This window comes from Epinephelus moara, chromosome 18 (genome assembly GCF_006386435.1).
Source record: "Epinephelus moara isolate mb chromosome 18, YSFRI_EMoa_1.0, whole genome shotgun sequence".
In the NCBI taxonomy this organism is placed as follows: Eukaryota; Metazoa; Chordata; class Actinopteri; order Perciformes; family Serranidae; genus Epinephelus; species Epinephelus moara.
Window position 1 is genome coordinate 17,515,313 of NC_065523.1, and position 25,213 is coordinate 17,540,525.

General features: G+C 41.7%; 1 protein-coding gene across 1 annotated transcript in view; it reads right to left on the reverse strand.

Annotated features, from left to right (window-relative positions):
• LOC126405442 (SRC kinase signaling inhibitor 1-like) overlaps positions 1-25,213 on the reverse strand; it is a 107,046-nt gene that overhangs the window by 31,349 nt on the left and 50,484 nt on the right. Inside the window, exons 2-6 of the mRNA XM_050069175.1 lie at positions 22,875-22,904; positions 21,657-22,003; positions 14,738-14,764; positions 2,536-2,731; positions 517-812 (exon numbers count right to left, since the gene is read on the reverse strand). Coding sequence (XP_049925132.1) covers positions 517-812; positions 2,536-2,731; positions 14,738-14,764; positions 21,657-22,003; positions 22,875-22,904 — 896 coding nt within the window. The remainder of the gene's footprint in view (positions 1-516; positions 813-2,535; positions 2,732-14,737; positions 14,765-21,656; positions 22,004-22,874; positions 22,905-25,213) is intronic.

The following is a 25,213-nucleotide window of genomic DNA, read 5'->3' on the forward strand; positions in this document are numbered from 1 at the left end:
GCACGGTACATGCACACACAGGCATAATCGTTTTTCACTGCCTGTTTGCATGGTTAATAGCAGTTGTATTGTCAGTATTGTGTGAATAATGCAGATGGTAAGCACGGTTTTGTATAAAATAATTAAAAAAAGGTCTCCCTCAGGCTTCCTTGATCTTCACTGAAGCAGAAATAGCTTCGGATGTTAAAATATGCTCATTTCACAGAGGAACATTGTTCTCTTGTGTCGGCACAGCAACAGATGGCCTACTTGAAGATAAGAAAATACATTTCCAGGTGGAATACCTGTTAAATTACTAACCCACATACACCACACAAGCCTGTCAAAGTTACCATTGAAATATAAAAACACTATTACCTTGCCAAAAAAACACACTGCTGCTCTTTATGTAGAGGATTAGCATTATAACGGTTGTCACTGACAGCTCAGTTGTCAAACATCAGACGGCATTCTTTCTCTAAAATAACCCAGTTTGCCCTCTTCACCTCCCCACTCCCACAGTTCCCTTTTCCTCACCCTTAGGTCTCCGTTAGCCAGGTGTGCAGCAGCAGGGTAGGAAGCGTAGATGGGCTCTTTGCGGTAAATCTTGATGATGCTGCGGTCCTGGATGTCCCGGACGTCCTCCAGCTCGTAGAAGACGTTGCGCGCCTCGTCCTTGATCAAGATGGCTGTGTTGGGTGACTTCAGCATACCTGCTGTTAGCTTCTGAGGGAACATGTGCACGATGAGAGCGTGCAGCGTGTCCAGGCTGCTTAGCTCGTGGGTGATGTGAACCCGACGTGTCTCATCTCCGTACTGCAGGAACAGCACCCCTAAAAGAGAGTGATGAGGGAGAGACAGGTGAGTCAGAAGGTGATGGCTTTTGTGGATGGAAAGAAAAACTAGCAAAGCAAATCTGTCAAATCATCATTTTGGCCATTTGAAAGATTTTGTGTTGTCAATTATGATCATGTCCTGCCTTTTGGTATACTAAATCCTGATAATGATTTTTATCATCAGATATCAGTGTGAATAATTACTGACAGAGTAAACACCAGTTCTTTCTTTCTGAATGTGAGAAAAGAATTGTGGTGGCTAAGTGAGAATTCACAGCTGAGGTGCAAAGTTGCAAATTTGAGGCAAGTAGTACTACTACTTTTCTTTAAATAAAACTTTTACTTTTTTTTAAATCAATATTCAAGTTGCAATAATGGATATAAAAGGAGCTGCATGTGACATTCAGAGCATATCTATGATTCAGAGGCTGGGGCAGGATTCTCTGCACACGGTTCTAAACATGGAGGTGGCTGAGCTGATGGCTAGCAGCTTACAGTGCTAACTCTATAAACAGCGCTAAAAACGGGAACAAGTGCTGACAGTGCTGACATCGTTACCTGGAGGAAAATCGGAAGGTGGGCGATGTGCTTCTGCGATGCCGCTGGCCTGATATCAGTGGTAACTGCTGTATGAGCGCAGTAGAGCTGCAGCAACTAACACTACACTAACATACACATGTGGCCAGACCCACTACCACAAGTGTGACTTCATTCTCTACTCCGGATGCCATTACTCCACTATATCTTATATATATCTTATATATTAATGTTCTGAATGTCACATACAGCTCCTTTAAATTACCCAAAGAAAAGCCATACTTCATGGAAAACTTTGTCAGGTGCTGGAACCCTTGAATTTAAAGGTAAAGATGAGTCTGACGCCTGACTAACCTGAATATTCATCTTCATACACCCGGGAGACAAACAAAAAGAACAAACAAAGCAAAGAAAGACCAGTGATTAAAAGTCAAGCAAAATAAGTGTGATATTGCAGACGAGTTGAGGAGAGAAGAAAACAAAGTGGTTAGTAAAAAGACATGGAGAGGAGGGAATGGCAGCTTCGCCGTTCTACTTCTGTCTGAACCCCTCATTCAAAATGACCTTCATCAGTCACTGCCACTTTAGTTTTACAGCCAGTTTTTTTTAATCTCACTGTACCTGACGTAACACCACTCCTTGGTCTTTATGAGTCTGGACCAGCCTCACACTAATCTGCTCTAAACTCCCAAGGCTCTTTTGTTGTAAACCTGTCCTCGAAACTGCTGTTTACTCTTGCAGTTGTAGAAAAATATCCTCAGTCTTGAATGATTAACACAGGCATGCTCTATCACAGTCACCAAAATAACTACCTGAACAAAATGTATGCTTAAATAATCCTGAAGTAAATATAATAAACTATACTTTCAAGCTCACTGTGCACCTGCACGTGCTCACACATCCTGTGTGAATATATTAGGAATATATTGTGTCTACACTGAAAAAAGATATTCAAGAGAGTTGCATTATCTGAGGACTCTTTCCAGTTCTCTTTAGCAGAGCAATTAGACTAAACTAAAAGTGTTATGGTAAATGAGGTGAGAGTTTAAGACTTTCTCCCATTCTGTGTAAGCCCAGTGGTGCACATCACCAACTACATGAGGTAAACAAACAGCTGTAAATCTGCCTCCAGTCCAACCAGCATGTTATGGCAAAGCCTGCCAGCAGAGCTTCAAATCTTAACCTGGAGATCGTAGCTTATTCTGGCTGGCAGAGCGGGACAGCGGCAGGCTCTGGCGAAATCGGTTCATCCGGTTGAACCCGATGGGTATGTCGGCTTCTGACATGGTCTCCAAGGATTCAGCTGAGGCAAAGGAGAGCTTGGCGGCCTGGTCGGCAAGCCCAGACTGGGTAGACTGGGAATGCCGTGGACTGCGGCTCTGCAGGAGGAGAGGAGACACACAATAATTTACTGAAAGGTGAAATCGAGGCAGAGAGAATGGATTGGACAGGGCTGATGGAGCAAGACCGACCGGAAAAGAGACAGTGAGCACACAATGAGACACCACACAATCAACCACATAACAAGATTAACGAGACCTTGACAATGGTTGAGCTACCAGCCATTTGCTAAGAATTACCAGCGTCACAGTATCTGACATCAGTTGAATGCTGCAGCAGAAAAGCACAATATAGTTGTTCTCACATGGCACAACACTCCAGGGCATCAGCCTTCATGAATTACCTACGGTGTGTAAGGAGCAAAATTAAGCCAGAAACTGTGCCCCAGCTCAGCATAAGTTATGTCATGTATGCTCGACTTTGCGCAACTCCCCGACGCCCACACCCGAACTGCTGTCCCTGTGCTGCTACGAACTTTAAATGAGTGCTTGTGGGATGGGAGGAGAAGCTCATGCAAATCCCGGTCTGTCACTGTTGGTTTATCCTGCTGGCCTATGCCCAGGCGTCTCTCACTGAAAGACTGTTAGTGCAGCTGGGGCTGAGCTCAGTGAACTGGCTCCCTGATCCCCCACCGCTGTAGCATCTCCTCTAGCTCAGAGGCTGCTGTAATGAGCTCCCAGAATGCTGTCTGCTGGTTGTTTGGATGGCAGAGGCAGACACATCCTTAGCCACAGTACAGTAGCTCCTACCGGTCTCCTCCTCCTTGCACCATGAACACATCAGTTTTCCCCCTTTCCAGGGATTTCCTTCTCTCCCTTCTCTGCCTGAGTCAAACTGCAGCATGGATCCACTGTGGCTTTCATTAATGTAATATTCAATTAATTTGAAAGTCTGACACAACACATACATCCATTTATGATTTGTTAAATGGGCAATAGGACAGGAAGTCATACTGCACAGTAAACCAGTGCTGCACTACAGTACCTATTACCTCCACATTTTTTTAATGAATGAATTCATTGTTTAAACAATAAAATGAAAAAAATTACAAAGTAGGAACGTTATGCATGCCCATCAGAAACGATCATCAGGATATGACAGCATGCTTTCAATTCGTTGAATAAGCCATACAGCCTCCACTAATAACACCATGTCAATAATACAACCTAATATTTTGTTCAAAAGTATAAACTTAAAAAATCTCTTAGGATGAGTGCACGGTGAAGACCTGAATGCAGTATTCAGAGAGCATTCACACTCTACTTAACAGCTTCGTCCTGCATTAGAAAAGTACACAATTAAAATAACCTAAGAGCAAATACAACCATTGCCCAGTGTCAGGGAGAAGAAAACACTGAATTTGTCAAAAAAGCCTATTAAGTGTGTATGATTGTTAAAAATTGTATATACAAAATGCAGGCAGAGAATTGTATGAAAAGTTTAAAATATCAGGAAAACTCATCTCTAATGCAATATTCACTGGAAATAATCTGCTCAAAATGTTCCTCAAATTGTGTGACTGTACAGTTTCTCAGTTGTTACACACTGAATATAATATAGGGATGCATGATATTGGATTTTTTTGTCGATATTCGATATGTCAATATTTATATATCCACTTTTTCCCTACCTAATTTTAGTGATCATCAAGTCTCTTCTGTAGTGGAATTAACATCATGCATGTTTCTGATTCTGAGCCAATTTCTGCAGATACCGATGACGTGCTGATGTTATCATGCATCCCTAATATAATATGAAGTATCTGTGAAAATATGTCTCTTTGTCAGGGGTGGTTAGTTTACTTAATGATAGAAAAGGGGTAAAAGGAAAAGGAAAAATGTTGGGAACCACTGATGTAACTGTAACTGACTAACTTATAAAGTCAGGTAATAACGTTGAGCAGCAAATAATTTGTACTAGTTATGCTAATGTTTGCAAACTAACATAAATGTTAGCTGTGAGGCTTATTCAAACTTATGCTATTATGCAATAACGTATGCTATTGTATCCTGAAAAATTGCCCCCTAAACATAAATTACACAATGGCATCCAAACATATAATACATTTATATATTCACGATAAGCATAACAAACAATATATATATGTGGCCTAACTAAATGTCAGTCAGCTTATAACAGGCAGATTACATATATACACTCAGTAAGCCACTTTATGTATTAACAATTAGTGCGATAAAACCACACTGCAGAATATAACACAGTGAATCGTAAACATTATTTATTGATGGAAGCGCAATAACACACATGATTTTTCACATTAACACATGCAATAATGGGTCCAAGCAATGGAGATGGGTCCCAGCGCTGAAGGATGACCTGAGCCTGGAGCTCTGCAGCAGGACCCGATTGAAACTATGGTGGTGAACATGGTTAACATTATATCTGCTTAACATCAGCATGTTGTTATTATGAGCATGGTAGTATGCTGATGTTTGCATCAGGCTCAGAGCACAGCTTTGCCTACACAAAGCCTCCCAGAGCCACCAGCATGGCTTTAGACTCTTGTCTCCTGATAAATGGGTCAACCAATTAATCGTGTAGCTAATTAATCAGTGAGTTAAATGATTGCTGCTGATTTAACTTCAATCAGTTGATCAACAAATTGTTGCTGCACTGGAGTAAACTAAAGTTAATGAGCCAGAGGAACCTGTAACTATTACTATCACTGCTAATTTCCTCTTTAAATTAACTGTTACACTATCATGAGTGTTTACAAGGCAAGTTACAAACCCCCATTGTGACTGAGAGGCGGAACAATCCTTTTTATAATGTACGCTCCCTTCTGTCACAGTCATACATAATTCAGTCACACACACCCACACACATGCAGAATGATAGTGGTGGTGTCCAGTGATAGTGGTGGCAGACAGTGTCTGAGCACGCAGAGGGACAGTGATGCTGACAGATAACCCCCACCGTGTTTTCTAATAGGGTCATTTATCTAAACTGTGACCACACTGAACAACAACACACCCAACAGCAGCACAGTGGAGCAGCACGTACTGCAGTGTGTCATACTCTGGCCAGTTACAGTGGGAAATGAAAGACATTAGAGGTGTTAGATACAGTACTGTACATAGCAAGGTTGGGGTTATAGCATTTTATCTCGTCTCAAGATAGTATTACTGGTTCCTCTTATTGAATTAGACCCTCTATGAATCCCTTCTTTTACTGGTCCTGACCAATAAATAGTCAGACACATACAATGTGTCACGTTATTTAGTGCACTTCAGGGGCCAGACACATCAAAAATCGAAGAACCAACTGATGCATTGCCCCACATCTCCTGTGTCTCGGCCAAAAAGTTGCACTTGAACACACCTCAAAGACTACAATGAGGGAGTACCTCTGCATCTGCGTAAGAGGAAATATGTAAGAATTATGTAAGAAATATATAAGCAGCAAGCGGTGGCAGTCTGTATTTGTCATTCAAAAAGGGAAGACAGACAGGACGGCTTCAGGAAGCTAGTTAGCCAGTAAGCAAGTAACAACACATCCCAAAGTTGAGTGAACGACTTATAGTGAACAATAACAAACAATTATAAATCATTTCTGCTAAAGAGCTCGACCACTATATAATCTCATTTAACATTTCTCATTTGTTTTAATCTCACACCTGCTTGACTTTAGTCATTTGTTTCTCCTCTGTACACTGATCTTAACTGGCAATCAGAGTGATTTCACTCACTGAATGGTTCAAACACTGATTCAGCATACGCTGACTGACAGCCCAACACTGACCAACAGTCAACCTTTGGCTTGGTGTGTCAGGGCCCTTACAGGTGCTGTTTTCGTTACCTTTGGACAGAGCCAGGCTACATCCCCCGTTTATGAGCCAAACAGCTGCTCACAGTAGCTTCATATTTACTATACAGACATCAAAATAATCTTGAGAAAAGCAAAAGTATTGAGAGATCTCTGCTTTCCTCCATATTTTACTCATCTAACTTTTTCTTTAGCAAGGTAAAAGCAAATAAGCAAATTTCCTAAAATGTCAAATTATTCCTGTAAAAACCAAAACTAAAATCAAACTCAAACTCAAATTATTCTAATAAAAAATGCAGGTGATAAAATATTTGAAAAGACATTTGTTAGACTCTGAGCTTAACAAGCAGGTATTTACCAACTTGGACCTGGATCTGGGGTGGAACCAGCTGCCTGAGCCCAACACTATCACTAAGGAGAAGTAACACCCAGAGATATATTTGGCATAGAAATGCAACAACAGCTTTCAGTATGAATGGGAAGAGCTGAAAAGACCACCATGTCTAAGACATGTCAAAAGAGATTTCTTCAGAGAGTATCTGTTCTTTTTTCCCCTGCATGGCTGAGAGCGAAACGCACAGCAACCCTGTTTCGAAATCTTGAGTCATTCTACTAGTGCATGTGAGAATTTTATTTCAAGGCTAAATAACCTAGTTGGAGCTTTCTAAGAATAGGAAAAGGGAATTGAGAATACGGTGCTGCATGACTGAGCTCGTGCCTGACAATGTTTACTCAAGTTTAAAATTTCTCAGCCAGCTGAAAAAAATAAATCTGTGTACGGAAAGTGAATGAGTAATGTTCTACTCTCTGGACAACTACTATAAATGTGCTGCCGAACAAGACAATGAAACCCAAATGTATGAATGTGTGTAAGCTTACCGCAGCTGTCATTATATATGCTCTTAGTCAGCTTGCCTTGTTACAACACGCTACAAACATTGACTTCCATATTGGTGGTTTATGTGATATGAAAACCGAAAAATGTCTCTCTGCAGTAATTTTGCATTGTAAATATTATATGCCAACACACCATCTGGTCATGCATCTGGTGCTGCTAGACATGCCAGTGTTATACATGATGACGTGCACAGCCTCCTTTGATGGAAACTGGTTCTACCTCCTTCTTATTTTCCTCCACAATCCTCCCTCTACACCTCCCCTCCTGCTTTCTCTCTACCTCAACCTTTTCTTTTAGAGTGATCCAGACTTTTTCAACAGCACTCAATTACTGTCGAGAACTCTACACTGTTATAAGGGCACGGCGGAAGAGAGGAACAAGTAGGGAACAGGATGATCTTACACGGAACAGAAGTGAATGGAGTGGAAAGCGAGACACGATGGCAGCCTGACAACAAACCTTAGGCTACAAACTGCATTAAACTCAATGCAGCCTCCCACCATGTTGTTTTTTGTTTCGCGCACACACACACACACACACACACACACACACACACACACACACACACACACACACACACACACGCTCTGTTTTAAGGTCAAGTGATGGTATATGGATTTTTATGTTTGGGAGAGCACATCTCACCCAACTCTATATGACACTTCAATGTCGTCTTACTTAGTCTGCAAACCTCTTAACCTTGTGGGAAACAGGCTTTTTTTTGTAGCTTCTCCTCAATACAAACATCAACTTAAAAATTGATTTGCAGTTCACCCACTGAATGTTTTGGTAAAAAATGCAAAGGAAAAAGAGTAGAACCAGTTACATACTGCACTGTAATGAAACAATATGGAAGCTTCTTGGTCAGTTATATGAAAATGTATCTATCAACAACTAAAAAAGATGTTAAATCATGTCCTAAGAAGTTCGCATTTTACCTGTAAAGCCAGGCAGCACTGTATGAATTAAGCCAGATTTTCACCCTAAATTTACTGCCCTGACTCATTTTAGAATCAGGCTGTTACAAACTATAGTTAGCCTCTTTTGAAATTCTTATCCAATATTATTATTTAAGACTGCTGTCATATAAAATTCATCTTTGATGCAGATCAGACAGACAGACAGAGCATATTGTCTACTTCTTCCAGCCATCTGCGGCTCCCTATTTTTCTTTTTTCTATTTACTTTCCACTCATAGTAGAATTGCTAAGTAATGTGGCCTTTCTCTCATTGGTAAACACTGTTGAGGATGCGGTTGCCTCATCCGAATCAACTGTGTAAAACTATAATTTGTCAAAAACAACAAGAGGCTCTGTTTTTACATTCAGTATGACTACCCATGTTGTGGCCAGGAGACTGATTCATACAATGTGAGCACAAAAGTTGCAGGTTTAGAAAGGTAGATTATAGAGTGAGTTAACACAACCTTCAATATTAAAGCTGGGGTCGGCAGTTTAATATGAGCTTCATTGTCAAAAATCCCATAATAAACTTTGAGCATATTCTAATTCAAGTGGACTGAGAGAACACGTCTGTACCTCCTCTCTTCTTTGTTTTCAGGGTTGTGACACCTACTGCTGCAGGATTTGCACTGACCGAATGCAAGCCGCTACAGCCACAAATCAAAGGTCCATCTCATATGCTGCTGCCTGATCTCTTCCAAGTGAAGCAGTCCACAGAACCTGGGGTGGCTAGCTTGCTTATTTTTTTCTCATTTATGGTCTCATAATCAGAGAGAGTGAGAACAGGGCAAGAAAGATTTGAATGAGCTGCGTGAAATTCTACAATGAAATAGGATTAACTAAATCAAAGTCTGGGAAACACTTGGTTTAAAGTGTGGGCATATGTATAAAGCGCATGCATATGCCCATGGTCGTCTGGTGGGAGGGGCTTAGGACAGAGAGGACAATTGCTGCTGGTAGGCTTTTGTAGTCATTTCCCTGTTAGATGATATGACATCCTGATGCACTTGAGAGAAGAGAGAATATATGTCAACTAAAAATATCAGAGACAGACTTGATGTGTGTGAAAAGACAATGAAGTGTTTGGCTCCTGGGTATTACTTGAGAGACAGGTGTTAAATGGTTAACATCACAATCTTCACGCCTTTACTGCATCTCTTTGATAACTTTTTCCTCCAGCTTTTTTTTGTTTCTCCTTCTAAGGATATCTTTCTCTCGCTCAAAAGCTTGTGTCTGTCTTTCCCTTGAGTTGTCTGTCTTCTTCTCCTTTGGTTTTTATCCCCCGTCACTCATTTGTCCACTCACACCACTCCCAAAGCTCACTTCTGATTCTTGCTGAGCTGCTTTACGTCAACATATCTGCCTCCACCTCGATCTCTACAGTCAGACGCCAAAGCCGCATCAAGGTGCCATGATTGTGCTGTTGCTGTCTGCATAAGGGGATTTGGAGTCTGCATTTTCTCCCTCTACCTATAACCTGGCTCTGTCTCCACATAAAAGAAGTTCACAGCTCTCACTTTCAGAAAATGGAGAGAGAAAACAGCTCCCCAAAATCGATCCATCTCTCACATCCGTTTGTGTCCACTTGCTCTTCCCCCACTATCATTATTTCTCTCCATCTTTTCCAACTCTCAGACCAATGTCCTGCCTGGACACACAATCCCCAACCCCCAACACCCCCAGAGTCCCATCTCTTTATAATATCTGGAGTCATCAATGCAGGGAACAGATTGCTTTGCCAAATTGCTGTGAATTGCGTGTCGATGTAAATCAGTTTTCTCAGAAGTTGAGGGAGCACAATAGTGTTCTCTTGAGAGGGGAGATGATGGCTGAGATTGCTGGATTCTCTTTTCTGACAGAAAACAGAAACAGGGGCATGAAAACACGGCAAGAAATGACATGTTCCACATAATTTCTTTTCAGATATACATTTAGTTTTGCATTATTTCATGTCCAAAACCTGCAAATGTTGTCAGCAAAGTTTAAAAAGTGTGTGTATATAATACATTATTATCTGATAACATCTCTGATATGCATCATTTAAAAAAAAAAAAAAAATGAGTGCAGTGCAGTCCTGATCGTAGTCTCATTTAGTGTTTATTTTCAGCAGGCAGGCGAATCCAGGTTGAGAGTCAAGCTTATATTAAAGCTGGTGGGATGAGGGAGTAGGACGGGGCTTTCAGAGGCTTTACTGCAAAATGAAGCGGATGAGGTGTCAACATAAAAGGTGTCAACAACAGTGTTGTGTTGAAAGCAAATAGCTTTGGATCTGTCGCCACTTGGACCGTTTTGGCTGTTTCATTCTACATTTTGAATGGCTGATTTTACGACTGCTGCTGCACCTTGAGGAGCCGATAAATAAATTGTAATTCCCACTGTTTATTAATTAAAAGTAACTCATATGATTCACTTTTTGTCTACTAAAAAGCAACAGCAAGTTAGTATTCTAAGAAGTACAAGCCCCCCCCCCCCCCCAAAAAAAAACTTCACAGCAGCAACAATTAATTGATAAGTTTATGAGCAGAAAATTAATCAGCAATTATTCTGGCAGTCAATTTGGAACAAAAACCCCCATCATTATTTAATTCCAGCCTCTAAAATCTAAATATTTGCTGCTCAACTCTGATCTATCCATCATTTCAACATTGAAGCAGGACTGTCAAAACTGACCGAAATGTCATTCCATTATTTAATTAAAAAAAAAATGCACAAGTTTGAACCATTTGAATATTTTTACAAATTATGCCCATAAGAAGGCAACCCAATATGAGAGACAAAATTACATGTATAGGTATATTTAGTATGTCAACTTAAAAGTCTTGTGAAGGTTATTTTCAATTTTTAATCAGCTGTGTCATCACAGTGTGGTCAGTGTGTGCAGATGTCTGATGCATGGCCCCCCAGCCTGTGTGTTGCCAGCACCCGAAGCTTCCAGCCCATCCACCAGAAAAAGTTTGCTGGGTCACATCCAAACCCCCAGAAACAGCACCAGGCTTTAAAGCTGAATTTACATAGTGGTCAAATGTGACATTACAGCGCCTGGGTCTGTCATGTGACGCCATAGGACCAAAAGTACTTTTTCCTTTAGATTTCCATTGTTATAGAGACATCTGTAAATATGTGAATATATTTTTTGGAGCATCACAACCCCCTCCAAAAATGACTCGATTAATTTAGCCCGACAACATTTCTGAAGTCTTGAAGAGCCACACGATTTTATCCCCATTCAAGTTAACAAAGGGCAAAACTGGAAGCTCTGTCATCTCAAGTGCACTTGCTCTATTTTTTGCAGATGATCAGGGTATTTCACACTGCCAAACTCAAGCTTTTTTGGCTTCAAGCGCCACTGAGTAACTGTCATAGAATTGAACGGGACCCCACCTCCAACACTGTATTCAGATCTCTTTATATATCCATTGTTGCATCACCGGCTGGACCTTCACTGGCAAATAATACCTACACATTACAAAATAAGCAAATTTTGGGTGCCATGGTTGGTGCTAGAGTGAGAACTGAGATTGCCCTGTTTCTTCAAGCAAGTTCAAATGAATTTGTTGTAACTGACATGTTACTCATAGCCTTATTATTATACAGGTTAGGTAAATGGCTTTTTACAATGATTTAAATACGATTTGCATTTATATGAAGCTTTATCCCTATCTTTATTCAAGAGAGTGGTCTATCAGTTTGAGAGCATTATTTATTGATTTCAAGTTCAAAAACCCTGCCCTCGCACTCAAATAGCCTCTGCTTGCGCTTGGATCTACTCTGTTTCTGCTCAAACTGTGTGCTCGCACTCAGATACCATGTTGCTCGCACAGATTTCCTGCTCGAGCTTCGGCTATTCTCCTCGCGCTCAAACTGTTTCTGTGCGCTCGTGAAATTTCTGCTCTCAGATTTCTGCCATGTGCTTGGATTTTTTTGTGTAACAACCCTGTCAAACCCTGTCAAACCCTGTCAAACTGTTGACCAATGAAATGATCCCTGCCTCCTTGCGGGCGCGCTCGCTTTAGTTTTAGAGCCTCCCGTCCAGGCGGGTATTCTTTAACCGGGTTCATCCACACTATACATTATCCCTTACATATATATATACATATATATATATATATATATTTAAGCAATATCTCACAAGAGGGAGTGATGCTGCACTGTATATCGTCACTGCTGTGATTCGGTCATAGGCACGAGGCCTATGGCCGCAGGACAGTTACAGCCGTGACGATATACAGTACAACGTCACGACCTCGAGTGTGATACTGCTTTTATACAACAGTTCAACAACAGCTTAAACAGCAATGCTGAGTAAGGAAATGTTAACAAAAGGCGATTAAATAAATTATTTAAGTATGTCATGTAGCTCCGCGAAAAAAACCCAGTTCCCCTGGTCTGTTGCCAGGCAACGCAGCACACACACCAGGAACTCACAAGCTACTTTGTATTTACATTGATCTGCAACTGTCCAGTTCGGCTGATGAAACGTTGGCAAACCTGGATGTTGGCACGGCCGGATTCAAACACACCTGGAGGTCTGCACTGAAGAGTCCTGGCTTTCCTTTTCCTCGTCCTCTCCTGACGACCACCCATAATTTAATTCAAATGTAATTTTGGGGAAAATATCCATCTTCTTGGTGTAACGCTTGTCAATGTAGCAAGTGTGACAGCTGGTTAATTAACGGTTGTATTTATATTTATAACACCTGTGAGCGGAGTGATTTTACTGTTACATGTTCCAGTGATGTTATATCTATATCAGCACTCATGGAATGCCTCGTCCAATCAAATTACTCTAAAGCGAGCGCGCCCACAAGGAGGCAGGGATCATTTCATTGGTCAACAGTAAATCTGGCATTCTATTGGTTGGGGGATTTTGACAGGATTGTTACACAAAAAAATCCAAGTGCAGGGCAGAAATCTGAGAGCAGAAATTCCGTGAGCGCACAGAAACAGTTTGAGCGCGAGGAGAAAAGCCGAAGCTCGAGCAGGAAATCTGTGCGAGCAACATGGTATCTGAGTGCAAGCAACATGGTATCTTAGTGCGAGCACACAGTTTTGAGCAGAAACAGAGTAGATCCAAGCGCAAGCAGAGGCTATTTGAGTGCGAGGGCAGGGTTTTTGAACGTGAAATCAATAAATGATGCTCTCAAACTGATAGACCACTCTCTTGAATAAAGATAGGGATAAAGCTCCATACATTTAGTGCACCAGCCCAGGCCCATGCGAGAACTAGTGAGGCAGACAGCTGCAGTAGTGCTGCTTTTTACCCCCTACAATCAAATATTGATTTTCAAAATTGAATTTTTTTTTTCACAATTCGATTATAATCAGATTTAAAATATTTGTTGACAGCCCTAGTTTGAAGCTTCACTTTTTATACTAACATACCCACAAAGGTTTCGAAACCACCTGAAAGTCCTGCAGAGTTCATATCGTTGGTTGTGTAACAGATTTATGTGATAGACATGGCTCTAAATTCTATTTCATATCACTGTTGTTTGAGGTTGAAGTACTTGTGGATTGGTAATGGGTGAGGGGTAAATTGCTAAGCGTTCCCCATGGGTCAGGGCATATGGCTATTAATATTCAGTGACATTTCCAACCTGTCCAAATGATATTGTAAGCAGGGATTCAGGGAAGACCACACTGCAGATAAGCCCTGGGCTCTTCCCTCACACACAAACACACACACTTACATGCAAATACACATCAATACGTTCCTTAACTTGCTCTGTTTAGATAGCACACATCCCTGCCTGCATCTGTGTGGTGTAATGCCACAACAAAGTGATTCGTATTACAACGCATACCAGCTAACAAATGTGCTCACGTCTTTAAATTCTGTAAATGTGATAAACACTTTCAATATGTCTTGATGCTGGCCTTCTCTGGTATATTCAGCCCATATTTCCTCTCTGCAACCTGTGGATAAAACACACTCAGAAGCTCTGCCATGACTCAAGCCTCTGTGCTAATGTCAAAGTATTATTTCAGTAATGCTTCAGCGGCACGTCTGAAATGTCTTCTTAATGTCTCTCAGTCAGTCTGAGTAATACTTTGGCTAGGTCACATGGCTTCTAGCCATTAATGCCAGCTGCCTGAGGTATCATAAATCCCGAGAGAATCGTCTTCTGCAGATTAAATGGAGCTGGAGAAGTTTAAGCTGTCGCCACCCCTGACACCTCTGCCATTGCAACCCTACACACACCACAAACACACACGCACACAGCCTAAAGAGCCAAGAGATGCCAAGTGAGCTGGGTGTTGCAGAAGCCAGAGGACCAAGGAGATAGGCTGGTGATGCCCAAGGAGTGTGACGTAATCTCACAGCACAGACACACACACAGACATAATGGACGGGAGAATGACAAACGCACAGGGACACTTAGACACGCAGCACTGACCTTAAAGCTCCAGTAGTTGGGCTGTTGCTGCAGAGTTTATGAAGGGCAAAAGAGGGAAGGGAGGGAAACAAAAAGACAAAAGTTAGATACTCACTTCTCTAATAATGGGTCACTGACATAAAGAAACCACTTTAAAAAATGGTGCATTGAACAGCTTGACTGGAGAGGAGATGCAGGCTTTGACACAAATATTTGATGCATCCTCCCCAAAAAGCATGATCAGGTGCATTTTTTAAATCGTTTTCTTGTAATGTGTTCCTTTTCTGACAGCTGATATATGAAACTCATTAATATTGTTGACAGCTTCATCTAATCTAAAGCACAATCATTAAGTTTGATTGGTGTTAATACAGGGGGTGGCTGTGTTTTTGCAGGCATCGGGTTACAGCGCACCTGAAAACAAGATTGCACTGTTGGCTATAACTGGTGAAGGGGAGGAAATGAAAAGAGTGAAATCGAATCAAACAGCAGCCCACTCTGTTGTTCCGAAGTTGGCCTCTCTCCCAGACTTCTCCACCACAGGCAAGCCACCGCTCTGTCTCACTCTCTGCCGTCTCTTTCGCTCTCGATCCACATCTTAACATCGCCACCTCACCTGCTCATTTTTACCAGCCCATGCTGAATCTCTCATGTGTCTGTTCGCCCTTCCTGCTGCTCTGCCATGTACAAAAAGGTGCCCGCATGTTGGCCGAGGCCCCGGGAAGTGAGCCTTCCATTAAAACATAATTACCCCCACAGTCAAAACCAGGCCAAGCCACTGATGGCCCAGAAATACCTCAAAATGACATGGAAAATTAAAAAAAGATTGGGCAGAGTTCATGAATTTTAATTCTAATCCAAACTCTTATTCTAGTTCTTATTCTTATCTGCAGGCAATTTTCAGTCCATTCAGCCTCCCTTCTGCAGGAACCACATTACTCTCCTGGCGCAAGGATGAAAAAAGTGACAGGCAAGTTTTGATTTATGATAGTTGGTGGTTTTTCATCATCAGCCTTCCATTTTAATACTGTCACAACAAAAGCCTAGATTATTTTAGTAAACACAAGCATCAGAGGGAGCGTTTTCAACTGATTATTACCCTATTGTAATCTAATCTTTCACTTAATGTTCTCTCATTTAGCCCTGACGCCATTCTTTATGCTCTTCTCTTGCTCTCTATTTCTTTCTCTCTTTTCTTAATGTACTGTGGTGTGAGTTCTTGCCTGGTTTTTATATAATATTAAGTGTTATAATCACACTAATCCAAAGGAAGTAACATTTCCTCGCCAAGAAGACAGAGTCATGATTAACATCTGGTCTAACACAGTGTAACTATTTACAGATTTTGTAAAGGCTAGAGCTGTGTCCCAATTCCAAAGTACACATTAGATTTCATTGGAATTGTGCCTCATCTGATGTCATGCATGCATACAAATATTTGGCAGTTAGTATGCAAGAAAAGAAAGCATTTTGCAGTTTTGTCCAAAAAGGAGATGATAAAACGTGCAGACCACTTTCAATCAAACTTTAATACTTCATTCCAACATTAAGTTAAGCACTAACTGTATGCAGTTAGAGAAAACCTGACTCACAACATGATCTTTTTTTTTTATCAATTACTCACCATGTGTTACCTTGAAATTGTGAAGAAAACTGAGTTATTTGTGGTAAAATGGGCCTGCATTTAAAAACAGCAAAACCACATCAAAGCATCCATTTACAAAGTCTCACACAACTCATGCAGTATAATCCTAACATGCGCATATGCGCTTAAAAAGTTAGTTACAAGGGGTGTCGGTGGCTTAGTGGGTAGAGCAGGCGCCCCATGTACAAGGCCGTTGCCACAGCAGCCTGGGTTTGACTCCAGCCTGTGGCCCTCTGCTGCATGTCATTCTCTCTCTATCCCCCCTTCACACTTAGCTGTCCTATCAATTGAAGGCAAACATGCCCAAAAAATTTCTTTAAAAAAAAAAAAAAAAGTTAGTTACAAGTAACATGGCCTGAGCATGCCTGTGTTTGTGTATGAGTTGCATGTGTATTGATGAGAGTTCAAAGGCGCACGTATGCCCAGCCTGCTTCTCAGTTGTACATTAGACTGTTTGTACCGACATGTTTCAAAACATGATGTTTTAGCCAAAATGCATGTGATAAAAGACTTGGATTATAGTGCACGAGTTGTGTGAGAGTTTGTTAACAAATGTTTTGATATAGTTTTGCTGTGGTTAAATGCACACCCTGATTACTTCAATTAATGAAGAGCGCTTGCATTATTGGATTCTCTATTAACCATAGGGATGTGTGAAAAACAGTTTTCTTCACAAATTCATTAAGACACTTTGTGAGTAACTGATATACAAATGATCATTTTGTGGTTGAAGTATTCTTTTTCTTACAGGAAATAACAATACTTGGCGCTATTAGGTGTCAATAAAACTGTGCCTTTGGAATGACACTGCCAATTAAACTTTACAAACAGACCGTTTGACCGATCAGATCGTTTTTTCCAAGTATGCAGTAGGTTGTATTTTTTTAATCACTTTCAGACATGTTCCTGGAGCTGTTTCACCTCCATCTACAACTGAGAAGCTCCTCCTTTCTACTTTATACACTGAATCTTGGGAGAATAGAGAACAGTTCATCAACAGGACACACAAAAATCAAGTTTTTTAGTATAGATACAGCTCTCAGTTTACTTTCTTTGTCACTTTGCATTGTGGAACACACTACTTCCTGACTGAGCACTGAAGCTGCTGCCCTGCTAATGTGCAGCTGCTCACTGTGTCTTTGCATAAATGTAACATAAAGGCAAAAGCACACCTTAAAAATTAAGCTGATCTTGCTTCTGCCACTTTTCCAGTGTGAACACACTACGTACTCAAAACCTGGCCAGAATTAATAGCAGCAATATTAGTAGAGCAATAGTATGGAACTGGGAAACAGCATAGTTGTGGCATAATCACACAATGGGTTGGACACAATACCAGCAACATAATGCAACCCATTACAACTCCACAAACTCGGACATAAAAATAGAGTTGAATTAACACTTACTTGAAATTGAAAATTAAACATTATAACCTTTATTCTGAAAGCAGCTATTCAAAGCCATTTTCTTGTGTATTATTCTGTCCACCTAATAATGTTGCTGTGCCATTTACAATTTTAAATGTTAAAAAACAGTGCATATATCTGTCTACACTTGCTGGCAATGAGGCATGTGGGACACTCAAAATGATATGGAGTATAATCTCCACCCACCCTTCTTTTTCCCCATAGCATATAAATTTCTACTAACATATGTCAAAGCTATTATTATTAAAGACAAGTCTTTGATGTGAAGCTGAGGAGAATTTCTGTCTCTTAGCTAGTTGTTCAGTTTTTTTTAATCAAGTATAGTCCCTGTCCAGGGTTTAAGAATTAAATTCTCTATTATGGGCTTATATGATAATAATAATAATTATAAAAGCCTATATGATCTAAAAAATGCATTATCACATATCTTAACACAAGGTTGTTCATGTTTTTGACGGGACAGTGAGAGATCTGAATACACCTGATCTAAAGTGGTCAGAAAGCTAATCTCAGTAAGACTCAGGGGCGAGAGGTCATGGGTAAAGTGGGTCACTTTCGGGGATAAGATAATACATGAGGTGAGGTTGGACTTGTGTTGGCCTTGACTACCTGATCATGTGTCAGTCATTTATTCTGCACAGCCCATCAGTCAAGCTTCGTCCTTGACAATCTGTCTGAAGTGACAGCTGCTCAGGGGCACCGTTGGTGCGTCATAAATAATTGCTGTTCACTTGTTCAGACAACGTTAATGATTTTATTTTCCCACAAAGCTAAATGACTCTGAGGGCTGGCTTTAATGGTGCAGAAGTGATTTGTGGTCTTGTGTTGTCTGTCTCTGCCAGTGTTTCTGTGTTTGTTGCTTTAATGAGGCTTACTCACAGTTCTCAGGTAAAGTAAACATTCATTCGTCACAGACTCGTGTTGGTTTAACCGTTGCTCCGCGGACAGTTGCAGATTTTCTGAACTCGGACTTTGAGTTGCAAATACTGCAATGAGAGGCTGTGAGAGTAAATTCAAGGGGGCCTATTTCAATACATGTTAATTCTTCTTAACATTTCTCCATCCTGGCAGGTATCACTGCGATCAATTCTTTACTTCTGTGCAGAAATTACATTCAAGATGTTGTTTTATACTGTCAGTCACTATCACACTAACTCATTCAGCCACAGTCCCCGATGACAGACAGAACCCTTGACTGAGGCTCTACTACTTAGCTCAAATGTACATTGGGGATGTGCACAATTATTTGATTGATAGCTAGTCGGCACCAGAAATACTACTCAGTTAAACTTATTTATTTAAAAAATGTTCACATTTAAATGACATATTAATACATATTCTGATGACTGATAGGCTGTTTGCTTTGCAATTATGTTCAGCTAATAAAAATGTCATTGTAATAATTAGGCATGTTTCCTTAAGATTAATTTTCCTAAAAAAAATATTGTTTTCATTAAATGTTATTTGTTAACTTTTACTTAGTGAGTTGCTATCACCTTTTGTAGGATAATATGTAATGTTTATGATGTATGGTGCAACAGGCCACACATTTCAGCAGCATTTAAAATACAATTTGGAGACTAAAAAATGTGTTTAATAATTTAAAATGACTCTTTTAAGATACACAATATTTTCTTACTTTTAGACTTGTCGACTAGTCTAAGTTTAAACTTTCATTTAAATGTCAGAGATATTAGTCTTTAGGAACATCCCTAGTGTACATCTTTTCACTTTTAAGCTCCTGTTGAATGAAATATGCCTGGAGCTCCAAAGAGACAGAGTTACTGATGTTATGTTTGAGATGCCAGATTAAACCTGTGGCTGAGGGGCTAAATGCAGGTTAAGACACCCCTGTATACATTTACATACAGGCGTGGATGTGCACTCAAGAGTTAGCCTCAGAGCTCCAACAGAAGGACGTAGCCTCACAGAGTGTAGCGCTGCATTACCTGACCAGCATGTAAAGCAGGCTGCACTCCCTCCACCCCTCCTCCAACCCCGTCTCTTTCTCATGTCGTCATCCTCTCTGCACCCCCGCCCCCCATCTCAGCCATTCTTACTCTTTCCCCCTCAATCCTCCTCCGGTCTAGTTTGGTGTCTCAGCGCTAACCGCAGCCTCTCTCGCCTCCTCTATTTTAAAAACACCTACACTTGTCTGCACAGCACATTAACGCTCACTCAGACGCACAAAAGGCTCTGTGTACAGTTTACAGTATCGTCCACTCAGCCTTCGTCTAGTCTTTGAGCATATGCACACCGTCACCACAACAACCACAATAAACACAACAGGCGTGGAATCTAATCCCAGCTGGCACATCCTTATCCCCCCCCCACACACACACCTCTCTACAACAGCCTCCAGCTTCCAGTTTCAAGCTTCCAGTCCCGTCTCACCTGCAGTGCACCTGTGCCTGTCCACCACTCCAGTCATCCCAGGCAGTCCGTCAGGTGCAGCGAATCCTCATCGCGTTTTTGCCCGTCTCTCCCTCCCTCTGCTTCTCTAACCCTCCCTCTCTCTCCCTCGCTCAGTCTACCTCTCTCTCCACCCCCCCCCCTCTCTCTCTCTGTCTTGCTCTCCAGTAGCACATGCGGCGGAAACTCTTTATTTAATTCATTACAACACCAGCCGATTAACTCCTTCGCAGATGGGTGGCTGGCTCCTGCTGGTGCTGGCTAATTGAGCAGCGGGCTGCTTGACTGGCTGCTGTGCTCCTCTCCAGCTCCTCCTCCCCCCCACCCTCCTCCCTTGCTGTCCACGCTCTGCACATCCACGAGATGACAAGAAATCCTGGGCTCTGCTGCTTCCTCCCCCGTGCAGTGAAAATGCCCTGTCACAGTGGATCTGTCCACTCTCCCGGCTGCTGCTCAAAAAATTTTTTTAAACTGTCTGCCTCGTTATTCCTCTCTCCCCTCTGTCGTCATCATTGTACCTTTCCTGCTTCTCTACACAACCTGACCTTTGCAATGCGATATCCCTACTTGCCATTTATGGGAGAGGTTGCCACGGAAACTATGGACTCCACCTGCCTTCCACCCGCCCTTCCTCGCTTGCTCACTCTCTCTCTCTCCCTTTCATTCCCTCCCCTCTCCCCTGATGTGCTTTTCTGTCATGTCATTACAGTGAATTTACCCTTTTTTTAAATACACACACAGCAATGGTGCTCACACAAAGAGAGAGTGTGTTTGTGCACAGTACAGTACGTGCATGTGTGTGTAAGTGAGATAGTGCGAGAGAAAGCTGTTGGGGCTGTGTAGTATATAAACTACATTGGGAGGGGGAAAAGAGTTGATAAAAAAGAGCAAAGGGAAAACATTATCCCCAAGTGTTGAGACTGCATTAACATTTAAGCATTCAATATATTTATGTGTGAGACTTCCTGTCTTCCTTCACACCTCAATGGTGCCCCTCTGTGTAAAGTTCTACAGGTTCTGGCAGCAGAGAAACAAAGAAAAGCGTGGCTGTGACAGTTTAATGACGACCTCTTAAAACACAGATACAAAGACCACCTGACAGCTTTCCCTCACATGTATTCTGTCCCTTAATTATTTTAATGAGGACAATGTGGAGCACAATGTGAGGCATTGTGCAGCTTTCAATCTGGATGTTATCTGAAAAGAGACTTCATGTTGTGTCTACGTGTGACATCACTTTTCTGTCTCCAAAATGACAGTATTTTCCAGTTTGATTGCCAGAAGAAAAACATACAGAGCATCTAATTAAGTTTCTTTAAATGGTACTAAAGTGATATGAAAAAAAACAGATGCATGAAATGTAATAATTAATAAATCAATTAAACATTAATTTGACATTTGGGACAATATGTCAGATACAATTCTTTTTTGAGGATAAAAAGCGTGATTTGCATACCTGTTCTCGTGCAGACCGCTCTGACGTACCCCTCATGCTGGCGTGGGAGGGTGAGGGCGACGGTGGGTTGTGGTGCGGGCTGTGGTGCGGATGCTGCAACTGCTGCTGCTGCTGGTACTTGCTCTTCAGGTGATCCATGAAGGCGTCCCTCTTGCGCTCCATGTCAGCCTTGTGCAGGTTGGTCAGGGCCTCCAGGCTCTGGGCCGCGCTGACGGTGTGGCGGTGCTCCGATGTGTGCACCAGGCCCACATTGGAGAAGCGCCGTGCGCTGTTCCCCAGCGTCCGGTACTCTCGTGGATACTCCAAGTCATCTGTGGAGATCATGTGACTTCCACCACGCTCGGGATCTGAGGGGATGATGCCAGGATAAAGGAGAAGGAAGAAAAGAAGGAAGGGGTGGAAAGTGTACAAGAAAGAGGTGAATCACCACCCACACCAGCATGCAGAAAGATTTCAGGGTGGAGACATACATACACACAGTGCAGGCACACACAGGTGGAAACAAATGGAGCAGAGGGAATGGTAGTGGAAAAAATAAGGCAGAGTGAGGACAGGAGAGAGAGGAAGAGAGGGAGAGAGAGAAAGAAATGGGATGTGATGTTAGACTATTTGCCACCAGGATGGAGCAGTTCCCTGCAGAATTATTGATCTCAAGTTCTGAAGGGAAGAAAAATGAGAAAAGTAAAATGCTTCTGTGATAGATCAAAGGAAGAGGCTCAAACTGAATTTGTTTTGCTGGATATTCCATTGTGATATGCCTGCTTGTCATTATAAGTGGCTTTCATTGTTTTCGCAGGAAACAGAGCAAAACAAAATACTGAAAATTGAGGTGATTGAAAGTCAGTTGGGAACGCAAAGGAACACTTCTTTTATATATGTCCTTGTTCTTTTTCACCAACTTTTGTCCGTCTATCTGAGCTTTCCCCTCAATCCCCTGACACCTTCTGCCACTTTCTCTACATACTCTCACTGCCTCTTGTCTGGAGGTTACTGATTCTGCTGTCCATTTTTAAGGAGGCGCATCACTCTGACAGCCCTTGGCCTTTTATCAGCGCTCTAACTGACAGACAACACAGCCTGAGGTGGAAGGCACACGGGAAGGAGAGGGAGACAGCCAGGAGGAGACGGTATGGTTACACAAAAAAAATATGTGACTGGAAAAACGAATGAACTTAAAGTGTGATAAAAGAGCAGGGAGCCATTCGCCCGGTGAGTTACCTTGCTTAGGAAAACAGGCCCCGGCGTTGGCTAGAAGAGAAACATGCCAAGGGTTAATTTGTGTGTTTGTGCACAGATGTGCGAGCAAACACACCACGACACAGTCACATGACCATCAGAAAAGAGCTATCGTGAAGTGATAGCACTTTGTCTGAATTACAATTAGTTAATGCATTATATATGCATTATAATGTATTCATAAGGGTTAACATATGGGGAAATGGTTTGAATTCTAATAGTGTCTTACAATAACCTACAGAATGGTTAATGAATACTGTATATCATGCATTTTTACACAGAAACAGTTCATGGTTTGTTTCTAAAAATCACAAGACATTTTTTCATATTTGATTAAATAGCAAATTAACTAAGTATAAACTCCTGACTTCAAGGCAGGTAGAAGAACCAATTAAATCAAGAGATGAAGGATAAAATAAAAAACACCGGTGAAACTAAAAGTATAAAAAGTGCTGAGGCTTAATAGGGCTGAATGAAGTGGACCATATGTACATTAAAGGCTCATCAGCAGCATTAGGAGGAGCTGAGTGAGTAAGCAGCAGAGGAAGGCTCCTCAGGGCAGGAGCAACAAATGGACTGTTAATGAACGCAGACAAAGCTGGCCAGATGGAGGCCCAATAGAGCTGCAACGCTCTCCAGTGGACAAACCTTAACACAGAGGAAGCCTGTTAAGGCCAGAAGGTCTGCCATCATTCCAACGCAGCTGCAATCAAAGCTGCATGCCCGTTGTGAACCCATTTCTCACTCTATTCATCCTCGGAGAGCTATCGCACTCTGAGTATGATCAGCTGTTTCAACATCATGCCCTTACATCCACCACATTATGAAGTGCTGATAAACTGAGCAGGGGTGAGGCGAAATGGACTGACCTCCTGGCTAATAGCATTAGCATTGAGCTGCACACACCAAGGCTACCGGCCGTATTCATCTGGCCCCCTCGCTGCCTCCCGGATCTCTGGTTTACACTTCATTAGGCTGGAGCTTATTGTGCATCAGCTAACAAGGACCTGACTCAAGGGCCCCATTACAATGGCTGGCAAAGCTGGGCCTATGTACTAAGGCTTATTATTGTGACTGAGCATCCAAAACGACAGTGAAAGCTGAGTAGGCTATGCTGCCTCTAGATAAACATAAAGCTGAGAAGGGAATGAAACACTGCATCAAGAAAGCGATATCACTAACATTTATATTTATCAATTGCAAGAAGTCCTTACAGAAGTTAAAATGCTGAACAAGATAATGTCTTGCCAAAAGACAAGATTTGCATCTCTTTGTAGCACTGGTTTGGAGTACAGCCTAAAAACTTTCCCAACTGCAGTCTGTGGATATACTCTCTAAAGCTGTATACAAAGACCTCATCTTGAACACAGCGGGAGTAAAAGTTGTGTGGGCAGCAGAGTAAGAATAGAAAATAGGAACAGGTTATTCATCTTTACTTTCGTCATTCGAAGCCAATATATTTTCACATAAGCTGGCAGACAATAACCCTGACAGCCAAAACAATCTGTGCAAGCCCACGCGACGCCGGCATCATTTAAACCTACATAAAAGAGCCTTGATGGGGTGGGTTTCTGGTGACCACTCTATCACAAGAAAGCAACGTCTGTCAGCAAGTCTCGGTCTGCAGTGGGCCAAATTGCAACTAAAAAAACTAAGAACCTCCAGGAAAAGATGCAGCATGTTGGTCAACGAAATAATGCTGGACCTGAATGACAACGGGAGCCTGCAATCAGAACTGATAACATCTGTGAGCCCAGCCAATGAGACCTGGGCTGCACTGCCAAGATAGAGAGCACAGTCAAGAGCATTTACCTGGCAAAATAAAAAAAAGCCCACTGTGGTGGGCCTTGAGAGATAAGACAAGACAAACAGACGAGGAGAAATTACCTGTGTGGAGAAAAAGATACTGCAAGGCAAACAGCTAACAAAAAAACAACCTCTAACGACCAGTACAGCCGGATTTGGTGTTTCTTTGGGTTTATGCAAAGTAGATTAAGCCTAAAACTTCCTTTCATCAGGGGAGGTTGGCTCACAGATTGAAGATGAACCATAAAAAAGATGACAAATTAATTTTTGTATCTATTGTTTCATGTACTGTAATTGCCAGCCATTTTTCTCACATTTATTAAGATCTGTCCTGTATTTCGCTGAGCCACATTCTCAACTTTTCACTTTTTGAGTCACCAGGCTCCACCGCCTTCTGTGGGTTATTTATATATGTAAGGAAATTCAGACCGTGACATGAGGCATTTGCCAACCCACCCACAACAACTATCATCACATATACATAATAATAGTCTGTATCATCACAGCCAAATCCT